Here is a 23,287-nt window from a genome sequence, read left to right on the forward strand (position 1 = left end):
AGCGATTCGTCAAGCCAAGCTGCCCGCCTGCCCGCCCGCCCTCGTCCCCAGACTAACTAGCTAGAGCTAGCTAAGCTATGAATATGGGCTGATATTCTCACGCTCATGCTCACGCTCATGCTCACGCTCATGCTCACGCTCGCCCTCTCGCCCTCGCTCTCGCCCTTTCTCTCCTCTCTTATTGCTTCTTCTTGGTTGGTGTCTCGCGCTGCCCGGAGCGCCCTTGTCTCTGCTATCAAGATCAAGAGGAGCAGGAACGCAAGAGCTGGATTTGAAGTGAGCCTGTTTTCTCTTTTGCATTCATTGTTGTCTCTCTTTTTAGTTTCTTTTCTCTCAACTTTAGTTACCTAGCTAATGCTTGTCGTTTTCCTGGCCATCCCTCCTCCTGAGTCTCAAAGAAAAGAAAACCCAATTCCATTTCCATGCGTACAAGGCCAAGCCCCAGGCATACTGTATGTAATACTAGACGCACGCACGCACGCACGCACACAAACAGCCAACTGGCTGGCCGCAATGGAGTGTCTGTTTACAGCCAGATTTTACGTGCTGATGTTCTGGGGTCGTGGCAGAGGAAAAGAAAAGGCAGGCAGGCAGGGCTATATGAAGGAAAATGAAACGAAAAACCCCCAAAGCCTGGGCCATGAGGAGAGACAACATCCGACCGAGTCAACGAGGCTACAAAGGAGCGACAGCAACACCCTCTTGTCCCCTCGCCCGTCGCCCGCCTCGAGGACTGAGAAAACAGCCAGCTTGGTCTAGACTGGTCTAGGCTCTCCTCCCTCCAACCCAAAAGCCTAGATTGGTCTTTGTCTTTTCCAGCTTGCCAGCTTTCCAACTTCCTGGGACTATACTAGGCCAAATTCATGTCTGTTTCCTTTGTCTCATTGGCCAGAGGATGGCAAGGAATGCAAGATGAAGAGGCCGAGAAGAAAAGGATGGGGGGGGGGGGTTCTTTTCTTCGCATTTTGACGATCAAAAGCGTGGAAAAAACGAAAAAGAAAACAAAAATAAAAATAAAAAGAAGCAAATGTTTTAGCTGGGGCTGGAAGGGTCTATATCCAGTCGGTATCTGCCGATATTATGGGCTGATACACAGATCCTGAGTCTGACCCTCTTATACTATTCTACTTTTACCGCCCTTCTGCATTTCCCTGCTCCCCATGTCGCTCTTTTACGGCCCAATGAAGCGCTATTTTTCTCCTATCGTTAGATGTATTTGTAAGGGTTCATGATGCCATTCTGTTCAGTCCCTTTGGTTAGCATGTGTCTGATTTGTCGAGTCAGACGTCCTCCCGTCTGGCTCCCCTCCCTCTCTTATCTTTTCCAAAAAAAAAAAAAAAGACGAAAATAAGAGCAGAAACAGAAACAGGATCGCTTGGGTTGGGTTGGGGGGTCAACTTACCGGATCATATAGCTTCTTAATGTCCTTCATCATGCCAAGCACCGTCTCGTTGCGGCTATACCCAATAAACTTTTTCTTGGCAACTCCCAGGCCGTGTTCGGCACTGATGCTGCCGCCCCGCTTAGATATCCACTCGTACACAAACGGCTCAAGCACCCGCTCAATCTTCTCATCGTACTTATGTGCTGCAATGTTCAGGTGCAGGTTGCTGTCGCCCATGTGTCCGTAGCCAACAATGCCAACCACTAGGTCACCGTCGCCCGTGCCAACCAATCCGGCCTCGGCCATGCGGACCCGCACGTCCTCCACCAGCTGGTACATCTCGCCCAGCGGGATAGACACATCGTACTTGTAGACTGCGCCCCAGTGGCCCAGCGCTTCGGCAATGCCCTCACGCCACCCCCAAAGGCTGGTGATCTGCGTCTGGTCCTGCGCAACTACGCCGTCCACCACAATCTCCTTCTCCATGACATCCTCTAGGAACTTCTCTAGCTTCTCGTAGTCGTGCTCGCTGTTGGATCCGCTAGTTTCAATCAGGCAGTAGAACGGGTAGTCCTCCATGGGCCGGTTTGCACCCTTGGCCACGCTGACCATGCGCTGGGACTCCGAGTCCATCAGCTCGAAGGCCGACAGAATCTCTCCCAGCTGGCCCTTGGCCTCGCGGAAGGCCCGCTGCACCTGCTCGAAGCTCTCCAGGCCGAAAAACGCCACGTTGACAGCCTGGGGTCGCTGCGGGCACTGGATGGCAATCTTAGTGATGACGCCAATGGTCCCCTCGGCACCAATAAACAGCTGCTTCAGGTCGTAGCCAGTGTTGTTTTTGCGGAGGGTGCACAAGTCATCCACTATGCGGCCGTCGGGGAGAACCGCCTCAACTCCTAGCACGCTGCCATGCAGAGAGCCATAGCGCAGGAGGCGAAGACCGCCTGCATTTGTAGAAACATTCCCGCCAATCTGGCACGAGCCCTTGGCTCCCAGATCAAGAGGAAACAGGTATCCACGCTCAGCCAGGTACTGGTCAGTGACCTCGAGAATGGCACCGGCCTCAACCACCAACACGCCACTGACGTCATCAAACGAAACCACCTGATTCATGCGCGACATGCTGATGACAATCTCATCAAACACCGGCACTGAGCCGCCCACCAAGCCCGTGTTGCCTCCCTGTGGCACAACCGCCAGCTTGTGCTCGTTGCAGTAGCTCAGAGCCTGGCTCAGTTCCTCGGTCGTTTTAGGCCGAAGAACCAGTCGGCTCTGGCCGCGGTACTTGCGCATCCAGTCTTCGTTGAAGGGCGCAATGTCCCCCGAGGCGTCTGTTGTCACGCCGTCAATAACAGCACTCTCGTTGCCCAGCAGACTCTTAAAGTGAGCCACATGCTCTGCTGTGAGTGTGCCAAAATCGCCCCGTGTTATGTCGGTATACTTATCAGCCGTCAGACTAATTTCTGGCGCACGTAGCCGGGCTGATGTGCTCAACAGACGCTGAGAGACGGTGGCCGTGGCAATGCCACCTATTCTTAGGTGGGATGCCACAGCATGGGACAAAATTGGGGTTGAGCTAGAAGGGGCACTGCTGCGGCAGATGGAAGCTCGCAGTACGGGGCTGATTCTCGACCGGGACGCCATGTTGTGTGCGATGAGCAAATCAGGGGGTCCGCGTTAAGTCGGTGCAATATAGTGGTTAGGGGAGAAGGTCGCAGCACAGCAGATCACGACATATGTGAAGTCTTTTTGACATTGGATTTAGGGTTTGCGGTTGCCAAGATTGGGCCAATCAAATGCTGTTTAGTCGGCATAGCAAGCCGACTTCGGTAGGTGGGCTTTGGTGGAGCTTTCGGATAGTACAAACCCTAACTCCAAATCAGTTATACAGCCAGTCCGGACTTTACTGCTGGCAACTATTATTATCCGTTGTTTTTTCGGGCCACGGCTTTTTGCATTGACGGAATGCAATGCGATACAAGACGAGACATCGATCATGTCGAGCCAAAGAGAGGATTAAGATCTGTGACACAAACTGTTTACTCGAAGGCGAAGCATGTTCCACGCCAGGGAGCACATGGAACGCATTTCAACATAGCATAACAGCGACCTAAGAGGCGGCCGAAGCATGAGATTTGCATTCTGTAACGCAGTAAACAAAAGGCGGAGCGAAATTTGGTGACCGTTTCGGTTCATATTGCGCATAAGAGGCGATGGCCTAGCTTCGGGAGTTAAGGAGGCACCAACGGAGGGAGTTGGGCAGAATGATGTACGGCAGATGGGAAAGAAAAGCAACCAGGAGATAGACAATCTTATAAGCAGAACGGCTCCCCTCCTGCCAAGCAGAGGCTGCTTTTTTGTGTTCTTTGATCCTCTTTGCAAGATATCTGACTCTCAGCAAATGATACCGGCTGGCCGTACACTCTTTTGACTCTCATTGATGCTTCACTTGATTTTTCTCGCTGTCTTTCTTTATCCTTTGCTTATCTATCTTCATCCTCCTCTTCTTACGCTCGCTCTGCCTTGGTTTTATCCCTACATTTTATCACGCGTCCTTGATTCACCGACCGATTCGTCCCATCTACCTTCGCCTAGCATCATTTATATGGTCTGTTGCTAGCTTCTTATCGATAAGCGATAACAGCGACGGACCCACTTTATTCTTGAACTTGTTCCACCATTTGGCCTTCTGTAAGCGCTAGGATACCAGGCGGTAGACCACTGATAAGGCCCTGCACATCAGGCGTGCTCTAGGCCTACAACATGGCAGCACGGTTTTTTTCCAGGCTCATAAGGGGTGATGGCAGCACCGGGGCTACCACTGAAGCCACTACTGGCGTTGCTGGCGCTACTGAGGCTGCTGCTGGTGCTGCTGGCGCTCCTGGTGCCATTGCTACTAGCGGTGGTTCTCCTGGCAACAGCCTGTTGGCGGTGGGTGTCAGCAGCGGCGGTGAGCACGACGAAGATAGTGATGAAGTGCTGCTAGAAATCACTGACGTGACCCACGGCCGAGCAAATACAGCGGCCATTACCACTAAAATTATAGTGGGTAAGACAGCGGGCAGGAACACTGATGCCAGTACCGTGAGCAAAGCTAGCAGTGATGCCAGCGCCAGTGCCGGTGCTGATGCTACTCGTCCTGGCGACAAGGCTACTCAGGATGCAGACTCCAGCTTTTGTTTACTCCCAGACCAGGGCTTTGTTTCCGAGCCTCTTGACAGCCAAAATCCTCCTCTCGACAACGCCCACCAGAACCGCCAGATAAATACCCAGGATAGCCTTGTAGCTGCAAAGCCTCCTGCTTGCTCGTCGCCCACCACATCGCTCCCGGTCTCTCCACAAGCGTCGTCTGTCCCATCTTCACCTCCCTCTCCTTCTTCTTCTTCTTCTTCTTCGCCTTCTTCTCCTTCTTTACCAGCTCTAGAAGCATTGGGCTCCAAAGAAGACCAAATCGACGACACCCAAACCCTGGGGCAGACCCTAGCGAAGTCACCATTCAGAACTGCGACCCCTACAATCGCTTCCACTAGCAGTGCTCCTGTTGCTGTTCCTTCTACCGCTGCTGCTGCTGCTGCTACTGCTGCTGCTACTGCTGCTACTGTTGCTGCCGTAACTGTGATTGCTGTGGATGCAAGTGACCAGACACCAGAGATCTCGCCAAATCTGCAAGCCCTGGCCCACCACCACCAAACCCCACCCTCAACCACCACCACCACCACCACCACCACCACATCACGAGTGCGAGTCTCGACCAATAGCCTTGTCTTTCTAGACGACCCCAGAGCCTCAGTTAGCAGCTCTGCTTGCTCTGAAATCTCAACCTTTTCTTCACCGCCCGCCTCTACGTCCTCTGCCTACACAGCTACCTCCGCTTCCGTTTGTGACACTGGCGATACTGCTTCTGCGGCTACCTCCCCGCCATCCTCGGATTATCTCCCGTCATCCCCATTGGCCAGCCAAAGCTATAGTCGTCCGTGCTCTCCGTTTCCTCGGGTGACTTCAGCATCGCTTGCGGCATCGACTGTCTCCACATCGGCGCCATCTTCTGCAGCTCGTAGTCGTGCGTATTCTTCAGCCTCGTTTGCCTCGATTTCGTCATTGATCGACCCCGCGGCTACCGCGTTTACTACTACTACTACTACTACTACTACTACTGCTGTTGCTTCTACTTGTGCTGCTCCTGCTGCTGCCACTACTGCTGCCACCGCAACTTTTGCAGATTCCACCTCCAAGCGCTCGCGATACAACAAGCAGGAACTCCACGCTGCTCGAGTACAGCGCTCGGCCAGCAAAAGCGTCTCATTTGGCTCTTCCCCTCCTCCAGGAGAGCGCCGTACGAGCATCCAAACCCGATTTAAGCGTTCGGCGTCTAGTCCCGCCGAAGCCTTGGCTGCTGTTGAACCCCCTAAAGAGCAGGGTCTAACTAAAATGGCGTTCGCTGAACAACAGCGCTGGATCACCGTCCAGCAAAAGACTTTCACAAAATGGTGAGCAATGAAGAAAGAGGACAACAGGGAGTTAGCCAGAACACTGAGCTGCAAAAATCACCCGCTCCTTTCCCCAGCTTTACACTAGCTAACATGCTTTGTACGGACAGGTTAAACACTAAGATTGAGGTCAGAAACCTCCAGGTGAATGATCTTGTCAAGGATCTAAGCGACGGTGTAAGCATAGACCCTCCTTTTCCCTCCCTCCGTTCAGCAGCTAACATACCCCCCTTCTCCTCCCCAGGTAGTTCTCATTCACCTACTGGAGTGTCTCTCAAACGAGTCTCTTGGAAGATACGCCTCGAAGCCTAAGCTGCGTGTACAGCGCTTTGAAAATGCCAATTTGTCGCTAGACTTCATCAAGTCTCGCGGCATCCAGATGACTAACATTGGTGCCGAGGATGTAGTAGACGGGAACCGCAAAATCATACTGGGTCTAATATGGACACTAATTCTGCGCTTCACCATCAATGACATTAACGAAGAGGGTATGACAGCCAAGGAAGGCTTGCTGCTCTGGTGCCAGCGCAAAACGGCGTGCTACGACGAAGTCGACGTGCGAGACTTTAGTGCCAGCTGGAACGATGGCCTTGCTTTTTGCGCACTACTAGACATCCACCGCCCGGACCTGATTGACTACGATTCGCTAGACAAGAGTGACCACCGCGGAAACATGCAGCTAGCCTTTGACATTGCCCACAAAGAGATTGGCATCCCCAAGCTGCTAGATGTGGAGGATGTATGCGACGTAGCCAAGCCTGACGAGCGGTCTTTAATGACGTACATTGCCTACTGGTTCCATGCCTTTTCCCAGATGGAAAAGGTCGAAAATGCCGGCCGCCGTGTCGAGAAGTTTGTACTAAACATGCAGGGTGCCTGGGAGATGCAGAGTGCATATGAGCGTCGAATGGCTGCGCTGCTGGCTGCCCTCGAAGGCCAAAAAGAAAACTGGCAAACTTCCAAGTTTGAGGGCACGTATGCCGATGCTAAGGCCCAGGCTGCTCAGTTTGCAGCATACAAACGCGGCCAGAAGAGAGAGTGGGTTGCGGAAAAGAGCGAGCTGGCTACCTTACTGGGAAACATCAAGACAAAGCTTGGCACGTACCGGCTCCGGCCGTACGAACCTCCCCGGCACCTGAGCCTGGAGAATATGGAGATTGAGTGGGCCAAGCTCTCCAAGGCCGAGATGAAGCGGGCACAGTTGATTAACGAAACAATCAGAGAGTGAGTCTAGCCGTGCGCCTGCCGATCCATTTATCCCTTCCCTCTTTTCAAGCTACTTTCACTGCCAGTTCTTTGCTAACATCCCATCTAGTATCAAAAATGCTCTACGCAAGTCCTTTGCAGACAAGGCCAACGACTTTGCTATGGCCCTCAATGCCATGCAACTGGCTATTTCTGGCCTCGAGGGCGATATTGAAGATCAACTAGAGCTGGCCAAGCAACTGAACCTGAAGATCCCGCCCCTTGATAAGTACCTCGAGACTATCCAAGTAGTCGATACTCAGTGCATGGAGGCCAACATTGAAGAAAACGACTTTACCACATACACTCTGGACGAGCTTGTCTACGAGCTTAGTTTAGTCAAGTCTTCAGTACAAAAGAAGCTTGCCTTCCTTGACAATCAAATGGTGGCACGAAACATGACAAACCTAACGCCTATTCAGCTGGAAGAGTTTGAGAGTGTATTCCGCCACTTTGATCGCACGGACAGTAATTCTCTCACAGAACTGGAGTTCAGTGCTGCTTTGGCATCTCTGGGTCTCGTGTTTTCAGAAGACGAGATGCACGACTACTTCGTTGAGACTTCCCACGGCCGTGACCGCGTTACTTTTGAGCAGTTCATCCGCTTCATGGTCGAAGTGACGGAAGACCAGAACTCAGCCGAGCAAGTCTTCCAGTCGTTCCGCGAGGTGGCTGATGGGAAGCCCTACATCACGGAAATGGACCTGCGACACTCGCTAGTGCCAGACGAGGTCATTGAGAAGCTTACTGACATCATGCCTTCACACAGTGGGCCCGACATGCAAGCCGACAGAGGGATGCCGCAGTATGACTACATCTCGTTCATGGATAAGCTGATGGCGGATGTGGATGATGAGACGTATGGCGAGGACTCCTTATTGAGTGGAGAGGGCGATACGCAAGACGATGATGATTCGTACGAGAGTAGTAGGCATAGCGGGCAGATGTAGACAAGTGAGAAACAGCGAAGAAAGAAGAAGAAAAAGGGGACGGGGAAAAGATATCCTGCTCTATTTTCTATCCATGGTTGTCTAAATGATCTACTATCTACTATGTTTGTCTCTGTCTTTCTCACACTTGGCTGTCATGGCTTTTTTTTTTGTTTTTTTCTTTTTTATTTCCTTATTTTCTTCTTCTCATGTTGGGAGCTGTCTTGATATTATCCTTTTCTTTTTATTTTCTTTTTATTTCCCCCTTTGCTCTCTTTTTCATCATCTTGTTCACATTTTCCTTCTTCATACAACGGCTTTGCTTTTCTTCCTTGGTCTTCTTGTCTTTTAGTTTCACGAATATCGAACGTTCTTTTTTTTTTTAAAAAAAAAAACAAAAATTACGATACACATACATTAAATTATCCTCTAGTGATTCGTCATAATAGCTTGGAGTCTGAAAAAAAAATGAAACAAAAGACGAGAGGTGCCGCAGGTGTACTGTAGTTCCACCTGTCGATAGATGTAAACTTGGGGTCATGTTGGCTCTCGTTATCGTCTTGTAGTACGTTTCCTAAGTATAGTTGTTCGTTACATGCTGGTTATATTAGGCTGCATGAAAGCGCCCGTCTCTTCGTTAAAGCCGGCATTAGCAATAAAGTCCTGCCACGAGGGGCCAATTCTTGCAACAAGATAATCTTCGTTCAAGAAATCCATCTGTTGCTGTTGTTGCATTAGCTGCGACATAGCCTGATAAGCCTGTGGCGGTTGCTGCGACTGCTGGCTGAGGTCTGCAGGGTATGACGTCATGATAGTGTCTTGCATTTGTGACGAGGGCTGTGATGGGGGTAACTGGGTTTGCAGAGACTGCCTGGTGCCTGCCCATGAACTATCGGGCGTTTTGACAGATGACATGGGGAAGGAAGGGCCAGAAGAGGCAATACCGCTTGATGGTGGGTTAGTCAGCTGGGGCAGCTCTGGCTGAGAAAACGGTGGCCAGCCCAGCGAGTTCGGCTGTTGGGATAGCTGGGGCTGAGGCTGAGGCTGAGGCTGAGGCTGGAGTGGTAAAAGTTGCTGTTGGTTAGTCTGTCCGGTACGCGCCGTAAAGAGCTGCCGTTGATCCGGTATTGGAGTGGTCGAGGCAGAATCTTTAGGAGAATACGGCGAAGGTCTGCGGGGGCCCTGGGGGGGCTGCTGTAGGCCTGCGGACAGCGTATTTTTTCCAGAAGTGGTAGGTGACTCGTTTTCCGACGAGCTAGCAATCTTCTTTTCAAGCTCGCGGATGACATTTTCCAGAAACTTGGCCTGAAGATGACCTGTATCAGAGGAAGCTTTGTGGTGTTTGAATACAGCCCTAACGCCTTGCAGAGCTTCCATAACACTTAGCCGTAGGGTATTGTGAATGCTGTTTCCCCCGCCAGAGAGACAAACTTTGAGAAGAAAAGAGGTCGCATAGGCCGTCATGACGTGGATAGAGTCCTGGCAAAAGCACAGCGATGGCAACAGATCCGGCTCGCTGAGGAGCTGCAGCATCTCATGGGCAGAGGTAAAACATGCCCATAGGGGCCGCTTATCAAAGGCCTGCATGTTGAGGGTTGTGAGCATGCTCGGCTGCAGGGGAATGGAGTAGAAGCTCAGGCGCAGATGAGCCCCATAAAAGCAAATCAGGAAACTGTGACAGCGTTCGGGCGACGTGCGGCATATGCCGTACCAGCGGTCGCGCCAACGCCGCAGATCAGTTTCCATGCTTTCGAAGAGGACTTCGGATTCCAGCATGTGGTTAGTACGTGGGCCGCGCCACATGTATTTCGGGTGGACAAGCTTAAGGGTTTCCGATGTCAAGAGGCGGAGATTGACGAAGCCACAGAGAAGCTTATCGTTGTTAGTAGCCAGGCGGTGGGTGTACCAGTTGCTAGAGTCGATGATAAAGTCAGACCGCTCAATCATCCACGGCTTTCCAGTTTGAAGGCTTATGCTGAACAGCAGAGGGCAATATTAGCAGACTATAAACCTGGGGGGGGGGGGGGGGAAGGCATTAATATAGAGAAAAGATAGAGAACATACCTGCGATCGTAAACGAAAAGGAGCAGCCAAAGCCTTTCGACATCTCTCTGCTTGCGCAGCTCCAGATCACTTAGTTCGTTGTGCTCATCCTCGTCCCGATGGAAGGGCAACTTGTGCCAGCCCAGCTCCATGCACATGCGGATAATGTAGCCTGTTATCAGCCACGCGCGAGTATCATCTGGATCCTTCCAGTACGTCAGCAACAGTGTGGCGTGTACGACATCAACAGACTTAGTCCCTTGCACAAAGGATTCGGTGTGAAGTTTCCGAGCAAGGGTTTGTAGGGGCTTTGTGAATTGGTGACTAAAGGCCTTGGCTGCGGCAGCGAGGATAGCCGTGAGCAGAAACGTGGATCGAGAACGCACGTAGCCAAAGGTGTGCAAGGAACGGTCGAACTGGGCAATCCAAGGGTTGAAATTTTTCATGAAGCTAGGCGATGCGTGCATGTTAGTGATGGGATCAACACGGAGAAACAGACGCAGAGGTAATGGGAAACCACTACTCACTCGTCAAACAGGATATTGGCTGTCGACATGCTCAGGATGCCCTGACTAATCGGGTCATTGGCCGCGTCTTCAGGGCCTAGCCCAGCAGTGGCATACTGGGCTGTGGAGGAAGAGCCTGGTCGGACCTCTTCATCTTCCACACTGAGGATGGTTTTGAGAGAGAATTTGCCCATAGTGGCCTGCTGATTCAGAAGGTCAGGCGGTTGGAAGCCCCTGTTCTTAGTCCAAAAGTTGCCAGTGCCGCCATTGTGACTGCCACTCAGCGTGCTATTAGCAGTGCTTCGATGGGTGGGAGTGGCGGCTTCCACGCTGCATTCTGAAGGAGATTCGATCTTGTAGGGTTCATTTAAAGTGTGGGGGAGTGTCGTAGAGCCGTAGGCCGAGGCAGGGGTAGAGAGCTCCTGGGGGGGTTGGCGCGGCTGTGGTTGAGATTGCGATGGGAGAGGCTGATGCTGGTGCTGGAGTTGGAGCTGGCGCTGGAGCTGGAGCTGGTGCTGGTGCTGGTGTGGTTGGCCATGTGGTAATGGTGGCTGATGTGGCGCCTGGTGTGGCTGATGTGGAGGTTGTTGGTGGGGCGTCTGTGGCGCCTGCTCCTGCTCCTGTTCCTGCTCCTGCTCCTGCTCCTGCTCCTGCTCTTGCTGATGCTGATGCTGATGCTGATGCTGCTGCTGCTGCTGCTGCTGCTGCTGATACTCTGAACAAGGTGGAGCCGGAAAGGACGACGTGCCTATGCTAAATGAAGGTGGGCCCACAGACGACGATGGGACGGTTGGATCATAAAATGAGCCAGGGGGCGGCGTGCCCATGTTAGACAGGCCTGCAGAGGATGATGGTGGGCGGGTAACGACTTTGCCGTTGGTGCGGTTGAGCCTGTTATATTTGTGTAAGTATTTGTTGCTATACCTATACATATATTGCCCTAGAGGCGTGCGTGGGTACGTGGATGTGGATGCCTAGGTGTGTAAAAACACAGTCTTAGACGTGGGTGTGAAAGCATAGGTCAAGGCAGGTAGGTGTGTGTAGGTGAAACGGAGTCTGTTCGACTGGCGAGCGCAAGTGCGCGTGCGTGGGTATATGTAAGCCATCTCAAAAACACGATTGAACACGTAACACGTATACATATTGCAGCGGATTTGACAGCGTGAAGTGGGTTGTACAACATACTTAGTGCCAACTTTGCGACCTCGGCGGTGTTTTTCCAAAATGCATTCGCATTGCAGGCGTATGCAGCGTTTACAAACGATCTCGCCCTCTGCAAACACACATTTCATTTTGACTTTGCGACACGCTATGCAGGCATTAGCGCTGAAAGAAGGGGAGGGAAAAGTAGGTGAATTGTGTTAGCATGTGACATTGCAAGAGAAACAGGAGCTGGATGGGGACAAATGGGGCCAGATAGGGCAAGAAAGAGAAGGGCCGTAGAAGGGCGGCATATAAAGACAGAGTGGGGTGGATGGGTGGATTGTCAGCGGGCTACAGTGGGATAAGAAATGAGGTCGTACGTAATAGGGCCATTCTTTAATCGGCGCACTACAGTAGCAGCAGGTGTTGCTGATGGTGGTGGTGGCAGTGCCGATGATGGTGATATTGCCGCCCCGGGATCCAAAGCCATGGCCGGAGCGGGAGCTGATTCTGACGATGAGACATGATGAGTCTTGTCTCGGCCTGGGGTTGGGTCACTATCGAGCTCAACTGAGAGCTCGTGTTGAGACGAGCTCATTATGAAGATGAGTCAATGAAAAAAAAAAAATGAAAAAAGAAATTTGAATTTGAGGGAGGAGGGAAATTAACTGGCAAAGGTAAATGTGAGATTTGGTGGTTTGCAAGTGGAGTTATGAGAAGAGAGAAATAGAAGAGGAGAGCTTGAGCTTGAGCTTGAGCTTTTAGGTCAGACGATAGTAGCACCGAGGAAGAGAGGAAGACGTTAATTCATGGCCCAAGTATTGAATGGTCGATTTAATCAGGAATAAATAAAGGAGCGAAGGTGGGACAAACCGGGCGTCGAGTAGTAGGATATACGATGGAGAAAGAAAAAAAAAATAGCAAAGAAAAAAAAAGAGAAAAAAGAGGGAAAAGGGAAAAGGAAAGATGAAGGGGAAAAAAAAAGAAATAGAGAGGAAGAAGAAGGAGAAAATAAAATAGAATAAAATAAAGTAAAATAAAATAAAAAGAAGCCACAAAGAGTCAGTGAAAAACGAGAAAGAATAAATGAACAGAATAAAATAAAAATAAAATAAAAAGAGCAAAAGAACACACTACCAAAACGTATTATAAAAAGAAGCTCGGCAGATAAGTCCAGTGACGCCGTGCTCTCTCCTGGAGCTTTGAAGAAAGAGAGAAGACCAAGAAGCTGGCTAGCCAGACTTGTAACTGGTGAGATATTTTATTCGCGTTTGATATCGTTTTTCCGCTATTTAATAGCAACCAAGATGAAGAAAATTTTCATCCGACGGTCTTGGTGACTAGGAAGGAAGAAAAGAGAGGAAATATAGAAAATAAGACGCAGAGGAAAAGATATTCAGAAAAAAAGGCAACAACAGAGGCACGCCAGCCTTACAGTTCTATTTCGGGCGCCCTTGCCTCCTTCGCTCGACGAACATGTTCGGGGTCGAGGTCGGGGTCGAGGTCGGGGTCGAGGTCAAGGTCAGGATCAGGATCAGGATCAGGGTCAGGGTTGAGGCCGAAAAAGGTTCGCTGACTAAGCATAAACCCTACTTGCTTCACCTCTCTTTGCTGCCATACCATCCACACACACACACACACACACACACACACACACACACACGCAAATAAGCATACATAATAATAATATGCAGGCCAAAAGCAGCTTGCAGATCAAGCTCGAGAACGAAAACGGGCCTCTCTCCTCGTCTTGCCTCCTATCCCAGCCCAGCAAGCCTCAGCCAACCCAGCCCAGCACCTGCCTTTGCGGTTCCCTGCTCTGCTATAGGCCGATCGGGCCGAGCTCAGGGTTGTATAGGGCTGGACAACCCTAATTGGTTCGCAGCCAAGATTTGCTGCAATAATGCGAACTCAAAAGCCTATGAATAGTTACACCGGCACTCTGCACAGATCGTAGATGACCGGTTAAGCAATAAACTTTCTCGTCTAAGCTTCAAGCACAACCTTTTACCGCAGGAATGAAACATAGCCTGTGTAGACGAAGCCATGACAAACTAACGACCAGCCAGCCAGCCAGCCAGCCAGCCGGCCAGAATCTGTCACCCTATCAATGCTGCTGTCTGTCTTGTCTGTCTTAAGCTTCTCAGTACTTGCAGATCGGGGGAGTTGGGTGGAAAATAAGCGGGTTTCTGACAAAGATGAAAATCAATAAAAAAAACGGAATTGAAATAAAAAAAAATAAATAAATAAAAAATAAGGCAAAAAGATATTGTAAAAAAATAAACCCCCCCCCCCAATACACATTCACTAAAATCCCTAACCGGCATCCTACTCTCAACCACTCGGCGCTTCCTTTGCCTGCACTGCTTTTCCTGCTCTCTCCCTTTCTCTGGTTGCTAACTAGATAGATAACCGGTAGGATGGGTCTATAAGACGAGCGAAAAATTGCAAGACAGGAGACAACAACAACACGACAAGGTCGTCTATTATTATTCGTCTTTTTCGTTTTGCTTCTCTTGGGGCCCTGGTCTTTTTCCTCCCCTTGTACTCGGACCGGCTACCAGTGCCGGTGTTCGGCTTCTTTCGAGTTCTCGACTCTTGGCTGTTATCAAAATCGTGCCATGCGACCATTGCACGACGGGTGGACTGGCCGGTATCTAGACAGTATGCTGCTGCGGCAAGACAAGGAAAGTCAAGCTAAGGTAGGCTGGGTCCCTTTCCATCCTTTTCTGCCTTTATTGCCTCGGGCTCCTTTTCTCACTTCGACTGCTACGTAGTATGTAGCCGGTGTTCCAGTTACTCGGCTTATACCACCTCCAAATTAACTAAATTAGTTAGCCCGAATGTCGACATATGTAGCCTCTGATATTAGGACAATGACGGAGGGAGAATGTGATTATGTATATCAGACAGTATCCCAGTCTAGGAGTAACGCGTGGCCATTGTTATTTTTGCTTGATCTGAGGCATCTATCCTATCTATCCTGTTCCTCTTTTCCCTTCTCCTCCATCTCCTTTCTGCTTCGTAGTCTTTTCTTGGCGTCATTGTTCTTCCTGTCTTTGCCGTAACTTAGCCTTGTCTTGCCACCATTTCTCTCTCTTCTCAATACAGGCTCTTGGTGCGCTGCCTTGCCTCCTCTCATCTTCTCTTGATCCTTTTGTTGTAGTAGCTATATCCTTGCCCCTACAACTTGCAATACTAGCCCTCGTCATGGCCTCCTCCTCCCAGCTTTCACAGGCTAAAACGGCTCATGTCAACCTCATGACAGACACCATCATCGCCAATCTGCCGGCCGATGCTCTCCGCTGTGTCCTCCGGGCTATGCTGACAATAAGCCCAGATTATAGTGTTGTCTTTGAGACGGAAGCTAAGAAATACCTACAAAGGACACCCTTTGTTGTCCCTTTACCAATATTTGGCGTCCCGCCAGAATCCTTAATTAGTCGCAACTTCTATAAAGTCCAGGCCCGCATCCGGAGCACACTGGGCGCAGGGCTAGCTAGTGACTCTCTTCAACTACTTTGCCAGGTAATCCATGCAGCTAACGAGCTTGTATTTCCTCATGACGATGAGGAAGCATTGCTTGCTCTGGCAAGCATTGACGGCGATGTTGTGCAGGCCATTACAGCTGTACAAAAGACCCTGACTACACCCACAGGCATGAGAAGCTTGGCTAAGAAGGAGTCGGAGGTCTTGCACAAGCTCCTTGACGCCATGTCCTTGGCTAAACAGGCCTGGCGGCCCAAAAATCAGGAATTTGTGCTAGAAAGGAGCTTCGTTTTGGTATCGAAGCTACTTGATCCAAGGGAATTAACTTTAGCAGCTCCTAGAGTATGCGCACCCGCAACCACACAGGCAGCCGCCCCCGCCACTCCCAAGCCCTCTATACAAACCCGTATAGAAACTTTTTCAATGGGCGGCAGAGTCTTGCCTCGATTATTTAGTGGCCTCTGGCAACTCTCTAGTCCTGCCTGGGGCGCCGCTCCCCAGAGCAAGATCCTAGCCCAGTTTGAAGAATATGTAAATATGGGCTTCACGGCATATGACATGGCTGATCATTACGGTGATGCCGAGGTGATTTATGTAAGCTGTGGTAGCAACAACAGAAGACGTGGTATTACCGTTAGTAGCTAACAGTTTGCTTCCTTTTTTTTTCCTTTTCTTTCTCTTTTCAGGGCCACTTCCGTCAGAGCTACTTCGCGCCAGAAAGTCTCTACGCCGCAACTAAATTCTGCGTCTTTGGACCCATAGAGGTCACGCCCAAGGTCATTGCTGCAAATGTCACCGAAAGACTGACGCGCTTGCAATCAGAGCATATTGATCTGCTGCAGTTCCACTGGCAGGACGTAAGGACCCCTTCCCTTCTCCTTTCCTCGCCCCCTCGTCTCCCCTGCTCACTTCTGCTTGCCTGCGACATATGCTGTTTATACTTGTACAACAGCGGCTAACACTTTCGCTATGACAATAGTACTCTAACCCTAGCTGTATTTCTGCGATGAAGCTTTTAGCCGCAGATAGCCGTGTCAAGGCTCTGGGCCTCTGCAACTTCGACACGTCCAACATGGCTGCTATTTTGGCCGCTGGCGTGCCCATAGTTTCCAACCAAATACAGTTCTCGCTCATCGACTCACGCCCAACCTTTGCCATGGCCGAAGTTTGCACTAGACAAAAAGTCAAGCTCCTGACTTATGGTACGTTGTGTGGCGGCTTTTTGGCAGACAAATGGCTTGACCGCCCGGAACCCGAGCTGTTCGCCCCTGGCTTAACTCCGTCACAGCGCAAGTACTTTGAGATGATTGGTATTTGGGGAGGCTGGACTCTATTCCAGGAGCTCCTAGGCGTGCTAGACCGCATTGCAAAGAAGCACAAGGTGTCTATTTCTAATGTGGCCACTAGATGGGTCCTGGACTTTGACTATGTCGGGGCCGTGTTAGTGGGCACTAGAATGGGTGTGAGTGGACACGCTAAGGAGAACTTGAAAGCATACGGCTGGAGGCTGGATGACGAAGATCAGAAGGCCATTGAGGCAGTGCAGGTAAAAAGCAGGCGTGCAGTAGTCTTTCAGGCTATGGGTGATTGTGGTTCTGAGTATCGGTGATGGGGCGACCAGGAGCAGGGGAGGAAGAGGTAGAGATAGAGGGCAAGGGCAAGGGAAGACTGCACGACAGCAGGGCGACAGCAAAGGAAGAGGGAAGGAGAGGATGGCTATCTCTAGACATGATAGGGCGATATCGTGACGTCGTCGACATGACAAGGAACTGGGTACTTAGGTGAAATACATGAGTACTTGCATAGAGCATGGATCATGCAAGTTTTCTTTAATCTCTCAAGCTGAGCATCCGGCGACTTATGCACAGTTGTTCCTCCTATTCCTCCGCAACACAGGTGCACGCAGATACATCCTTACACCGACCTCATGACTTTTTTTTCTCTCTCTTTCTTTTTTTTCGTCCTGGTGATCTGGGTCGGTTATCCTAGGCAAAGCAAAGTCCCGCTGTCATTCTATCGGTGTAACCAAGAATTACCCAGCATAACCGAGGCCTAACCGTTGTGCTACCGTCGTTAGCCGCTGGATAGCGGAAAAAGACATGACACATGGAACGGGAGACAATGGGCGAATGGTTCTGTAACCGTACTTGAGCAAAATTTGTTGTTGGGTGCATGTTGGAGTGGCTAGTGGGTGGTCATCGTGTATATTAGGGTTGAGTAGGGTTGCTGTAGAGGTGGGGAAGGATCAAAGTCGTGCGGTTTGTCACTTGTCGCACGTCTTTGAAGTGTTTCCTGTATACTTTCACCTGTCATATAGCTCACACAGACAGTCCTTTGCAAGCCCAATATGTCTTACCGTGTGCATAGCTTTGGCGACCATGCGCTACAACGAGTCGCCGTTTGGCTGCCCAACAAACTAGAGCCCTTGGCCATCTCGACTAACATCCCGGTATTTTGGATTGTGTAAGTGCTGCTGCTGTTTTATCGCCAACTCCCTCCCTCATAAATTGCGAGATCTGGTAGCTTGTGACTGAGGTGAGGCATGGCATGTTGTGTGTCTCTAACAATTGAGGAAAATGCAGCTTTATACACGGGGGTGCGTGGCGCGATCCTGCCATAAACCATGTCAACTTCGCGCAACCCACGATCAACCACATCACGGCTTCCCTTGAGTCATACAGGAGCCTCCTTGGCGGGAAGCGATTGGGCTTTGCGTCGCTCGAGTACCGGCTTTCCGCACACCCGGATCACCCGCAGGGTCCCGAAACGCCTGCGACCGATATTCGCAGCGCACAACATCCTGACCATGTTAACGATATATGCTCGGGCCTCGAGTTGTTGGAAGAGACTTATGGGCTCAGCAAGGGCCAGTATATCCTAGTTGGTCATTCGTGTGGTGCGACACTGGCATTCCAGACATTTCTGGAAGAGTTCCGAGGGTTCAGGTTTCCGTTGCCACGAACAGTTGTGAGTCTTGCTGGAATCCATAATGTCAGAGGCATTGTTGAGAATCACAAAGACAGCCCGTGGGCCGGAGTGTACCGCGACTTTGTTAGGGGAGCTTTTGGGGAAGATGAGGGAGGAGCATGGGATGATGTTTCACCAGTAAACTTTCTAGCACAACAGGGGCTAGAGGCTTATCTGGGAGTGGTGCTATGCACGGCAACATCAGATTCTCTGGTAGAGGACAACCAGCGGCAGGAGATGGCGACAAGGTGTAGTGGCTTGGGAATTGAAGTTATAGAGATTTCGGTGGAAGGGGACCATGACGAGATGTGGCAGATTGGGAGTAGACAGGCTGCCGCAATACAGGCCGCCCTAGAGAGAGTGCATGCGGAGAAAGAAGTGCGAGGGACATGAAGAGACAGCAAGAGAAAGCGACGAGGGAGGAGAGAGGGCTGGGTGGAATCTGAAGAAGGTTGTATGACTTGACTAGTGGGTTAAATAAAGAGTCCTTTTGGAAAAGATTTCTTTTTTTTTTAAGACAAAAAAAGAAAACCTCTCTCAAAGGAGACCTACAACAATAGGAAACGCAACCCATAAACTACAAAACAAATTGTTAGCACAGAGATAAATCAACGGTGTGACGGGACAAGCTGATAGGTAGTGAGTGTGATTTGCCTGTCCTCCCCTGTCGGTTTTGCGACGTTGTGACGATCGATTACTAGATGAGATGCAATGCGGTGCCGATGCAGGTACCAGAGCAGGGAAGCAGTGCTAGACCAGGCACAGGCAGTTGGCTATAGGTACAGGCATAGGTGCTATATGGTGCAGTATGTATAGTGTATAGTCTAGTGTATAGCACAGAAAGGCCCAGGAGTGCGGTAGACGCAAACGGCACATGGGGGCGGGAATGCACTTGACTTGAATACATATAAATACACATATATATACGCTTCCGTCGGCCACTCTATGCGGAGTCGAGGGAGACGACGCGAGCGCAGGAAAGACTCAAGTTTTCTTTCTTCAGTTCGGCAAGATCTCAGCCAACACAGGGATGGACGACGAGTAAATAGGCGGCATACTAGGCAGTTTATAGGTCGCAACAAGAAGCAAGGGAGCCTTAGTTTCGCTATTAGGCCACAAGCCAGAGGCACAGAGACGATCACATGGATGCAGATACATGGCAAGGGACGCAATGGAGTTGTCAAAGGTAGGGTGGCAAGTAGTAGGTTGTATCGGTTGATGTTTACGTATGTACGTATGCAGTTAGCCTAGTCAAAGTAAGTTTAGTAAACTTTAGAGCAAAGTACCTCTGCACTTACATCGAGCTCATCGGCTGGTCCCTGCACATTTTTCGGCTAGGTAACCAAGGAAAGAAGAATGGTAGAGGGAAAGACAAAGGGGAAATGGAAGAGGAACGGTTCGTGTGCATAATGCAGGGGATAGAGAAGCGTGAGAGAAACAAAGCTTTTTGGGTGGGTGGCAGTGGACTCAACTTAACCAGTGCCATGTAGCACACTAACCCTAGCGGCCTTCTCGCCGTAACCCCGGCGACGCGTAGAGTGAAGGCGTCCCGTGACACGCGCGGTTTCTTAACTGGGGAAGACAGCCAGGGAAGGCAGAAGTAGAAGGTGGGGCTTGGCGTGTCGAGACAAGAAAGAAAATTGAACAAAGAAAAAAATTGCAAAAGCGAAGAATGCACAGGCGGAAAAAAGCAGACGCAAAGACGAGACGAGACGAATGAAGAAAGAGAAGAAGGGCGGTGGGCGGTGGGATAGCACTTGGCGAGAATTATTTGTTTCTCCGTTGTTCTTGTTGTTCTTATTTTTTAAGCTAGTAAAAGGCAAGGTCTCTTTTTTGTCTAAATATTTGGCAAGTTGGCAACTGCCTGTTGCAGATTCTCAATTTTGGGTGCACTTTCCATGCTGGAATTTTCTCTTTTTTTTTTTTTTTTCTTTTTTTATGTGCGTGGTCTTCCCTTTTGGACTTTTCCTCTCAATTTCTCCCTTTATTTTATTTCCTTTCTTTCGTTCATCCATTGACCGACGGCCTTGTTTAGTTTCTTTGGCCTATTATCATTTTTTTTTTCTCGTATTATTCTTTTTTCACGTTCATTTTTTTTCTGGTGGTTGGACGCTTTGGCTCTCGCTTTGTTTCCTTTGCTTGCTACACCCCAGCCTTTTATCACTACCGCAACCACGACAACCAGAGAGCCTCTCCTCCTCTCTTCTCTGTCCTCCCAGTTTTTGTCTCTAATCTTTTTTCTTTTCTTTTCTTCTTTCTCGTCCAAAGTTCGGACCACGAGCCCACGAACCAAGCCAAGCGAACAAGCCAGGGTTGTTTACTACTATATCGTTATACACATCGATCGATGCTCTTGCTACGCATTTTACCGCCAACCTTTTTTCTCTCTATTTTGTTTCCTTTGTAGCTGTTCCAAGCTTTTTTTTTCCTCCTTGTATCACCATATCCCGCTGCGGAGCGCTCCCACGTGAAGTTCGCTCGCATCTCTTTCTGCTATCTTATTGCGCTTGCTACCCCCCCCCCCCCCTTCTTAGTCGCATATACCCACCCAGCCGACTGCTTCTTCTGAACTGCCTCTGTTGATTCTCTCCTCAATCCCCAACCATGGCGCCGTCGTCGACTACTCGCGGCCAGCGCAGCCGTGCAAATTCCAAGCGCGAGGCTGCCGCACCCACAATATCTGTCTCCGCTGCTCCCGATATCGAGACTCCTTCTAGACCTCCCAAGCGCAGAAAAAAGGTAGGTCTTGCTCTTCCCTTCTCTCCCTCTCGCAAACACGCCCTAACCCTTACCCCCCCCTCCAGGTCGACGACCTTCCCTCCCAAGCTGCTGCCCCCACCGACGACGACGATGACGAAAATAACGACACCCACTTGACCGCGGACACTTCAGCGGCTGACGAGCCGGATGGCGACCAGCTCGTGTCGCAAATAGTTCAGCATCTTGTTTGTCCGAAAGAAAACCCTGTCCAAGCTAGCAAAGACCACTCAAACCAAATCCACGAGTCCAACAAGGACGGAGTCAAGGCCTACGCTAAAATCGCCGCCCAAGACTGGACCTTTTATGTGACTAAGTTGGAAATCAAAATCGGCCGCTCCTCAGATGCTTCTATCCTCACTGCTGCTGCTACTACGGCCTCTGACGCCCCAGCGCCGCAATCCGAGACCACAAAGTCTGAAGATCTTGTCCACATCGACCTTGGCCCTAGTAAAACTGTATCGCGCCAGCACGCCCTCATATTTTTCAACTCCGAGGCTGAACAGTGGTATCTCAACGTTAAGGGACGCAACGGCGCAAAAGTCGATGGAAGCGTGCTTAAGTTGGGCACTTCTAAAGCCCTCAAGAGCGGCAACGTCATCGAAATTGGTGGCGTGGAAATGATGTTTGTGCTACCTTCTGAGATTAGCCCTTTACATATCCATGATACCTTCCGTCGCCGTGCCGGTCTTGCTACTGTTTCCCGTCTTCCCGCCGTTTCTACGCCAGCGCGTCAGCTACCTTCTTCCTCATCTTCATCCTTGTCGCATAATCCAAACCTCGAGACGCCTCTGCCGCGCTCGTCATCGGCCACTGCTCGCTCGGTTTCTCGAGATCTGTCACATTCCTCGGCCCAAACACTCACATTTCAGCAGCCAATTGCCCCTGCGCCCGTCGACTATCGGCGCCCTGGAACTCCGACGTCGTCTCGAAACAATCTACTTGCTACTCCTCGTCTCGGCATACCCCCTAGCACGCCTATTTCCGGCCCTTCCGACATCGACCTTAGCCTGGATGAAAACCGCCATATTAAGCCCCAGTATAGCTACGCTCAGATGATTACCCAGGCCATAATCAACACTCCCGACGAAAAGCTAAATCTCAACGGAATTTACAACTACATAACCGACCAGTATGCCTACTATCGCCATCAGCCCTCTGCTGGCTGGCAAAACTCTATCCGCCACAACCTTTCTCTTAACAAATCCTTTGACAAAGTCGCTCGATCTACAGACGAACCAGGCAAGGGAATGAAATGGCAAATTGTAGCGGAAGCGCGCGAAGACATGATACGCTCTGCCTACAGGGGTGGCAGAGGAGGTCACCGTGGAAGCTCCGTGCCTAGCTCACCTAGCCAGCTTAACTACATCACACATGGCCCTCGCGATATGGCCGCTTCTTCTCGCAAACGTAGGCTATCGCCTATTCACTCGCCGCCTTCATCAGGCCTGACCCCTGCGCAGTCAACGCCAGATCGTGCTGGGAGAAGACGGGGGCCCTTGGGATCTGCTGTCGCCGTTGATGGAAGTCCTCTTCCTAGACCTCGCCAGCGCAAGCCCGTGCCTAGCTCTGCGGCGTCTTATCAAACCACTCCCCAGTCGCTGTCGAGTCTTAAGGAGATATCACAACAAAATCACCAAGAACAACCACCTCCTGCTCCCTCACAAGGCCATTCTCTTCCCCGACAAAATGAGCCGCCAGCATCATCTCAACAAACCCTCATTGCCCCGCGTTCCCCTACTCTGACATCCTCATATCTACAAGAAGATGGCTCTTCTTTTGTCACTCCAGCCCCACCACGTGTACATCCACGGCTTGCTCCACCAAGCACCGTCCAACGGCCTAGCCAGTACATGCCTACAAGCTCCCCTGCTCCATTCTGGAAGTACATTGATATTGGCAGCACTCCTTTGCGCTCCATGCTTAACTTTGACTCATCTCCATCGCGCCAGCCTTCAGGAACTGTTGGGGCCATGGGAGGAGATTCTAGCCCGCCGCGCCTGGGAGACAACAGTCCTACCAAAGGCCGGGGGCCCATCAATGCCACCCCTTCAATATCTGTCTCCAAGGCAGTCGAAGACCAAGAAACCGACCATACAAAAGACGCCGTTGCTGCCTCTGCTGTCGTTGCCGCTGCCGTCAATGGCGGTGGTGCGCCTCGCGCGAGCCCTAGCGATGAAGAAGAAGAAACATTTGATCTGGCCAAGGGGTTCCAGTCCATTGGGTCATTTCATGCGTCAGCACCACCCGTGTTGGGACGTGGGCTTCAGCTTGCACCAGGCCAAAAGTAAATGTTGGGGGGGAAGTGAGGCGTGGGAAAAAGGGAATGAAAAAAAA

General features: G+C 50.7%; 5 protein-coding genes across 5 annotated transcripts; 3 read left to right on the top strand and 2 right to left on the bottom strand.

The window, feature by feature from the left end:
- Nucleotides 1-1,393: 1,393 nt before the first annotated feature.
- Nucleotides 1,394-3,028, bottom strand: HOO65_060032 (D-lactate dehydrogenase cytochrome 2 mitochondrial; the record flags this gene model as incomplete). Its single annotated transcript, XM_071001040.1, has 1 exon — nt 1,394-3,028. One exon carries the CDS (start codon nt 3,026-3,028, stop codon nt 1,394-1,396), a length of 1,635 nt encoding a protein of 544 aa, XP_070857382.1.
- Nucleotides 3,029-4,147: 1,119 nt separating this feature from the next.
- HOO65_060033 (Alpha-actinin-like protein 1) lies at nt 4,148-8,066 on the top strand (the record flags this gene model as incomplete). The annotated part of the gene is made up of 4 exons (XM_071003625.1): nt 4,148-5,871; nt 5,982-6,048; nt 6,116-7,095; nt 7,187-8,066. 4 exons carry the CDS (start codon nt 4,148-4,150, stop codon nt 8,064-8,066), a joined length of 3,651 nt encoding a protein of 1,216 aa, XP_070857383.1.
- Nucleotides 8,067-8,636: 570 nt separating this feature from the next.
- On the bottom strand, nt 8,637-12,335 carry HOO65_060034 (Protein priB; the record flags this gene model as incomplete). Its single annotated transcript, XM_071003633.1, has 4 exons — nt 8,637-10,020; nt 10,110-10,538; nt 10,616-11,485; nt 12,118-12,335. The coding sequence occupies 4 exons, from the start codon at nt 12,333-12,335 to the stop codon at nt 8,637-8,639; spliced, it is 2,901 nt and encodes a 966-aa protein (XP_070857384.1).
- A 2,612-nt stretch (nt 12,336-14,947) lies between these two features.
- On the top strand, nt 14,948-18,586 carry HOO65_060035 (General stress protein 69; the record flags this gene model as incomplete). Its single annotated transcript, XM_071003636.1, has 5 exons — nt 14,948-15,820; nt 15,913-16,083; nt 16,206-16,772; nt 17,544-17,689; nt 17,809-18,586. The coding sequence occupies 5 exons, from the start codon at nt 14,948-14,950 to the stop codon at nt 18,584-18,586; spliced, it is 2,535 nt and encodes an 844-aa protein (XP_070857385.1).
- A 2,211-nt stretch (nt 18,587-20,797) lies between these two features.
- Nucleotides 20,798-23,241, top strand: HOO65_060036 (fork head domain-containing protein; the record flags this gene model as incomplete). The annotated part of the gene is made up of 2 exons (XM_071003708.1): nt 20,798-20,932; nt 20,998-23,241. 2 exons carry the CDS (start codon nt 20,798-20,800, stop codon nt 23,239-23,241), a joined length of 2,379 nt encoding a protein of 792 aa, XP_070857386.1.
- Nucleotides 23,242-23,287: the final 46 nt, after the last annotated feature.

Source organism: Ceratocystis lukuohia (assembly GCF_044167205.1).
Source record: "Ceratocystis lukuohia strain C4212 chromosome Unknown Supercontig6_pilon, whole genome shotgun sequence".
Lineage (NCBI taxonomy): Eukaryota > Fungi > Ascomycota > Sordariomycetes > Microascales > Ceratocystidaceae > Ceratocystis > Ceratocystis lukuohia.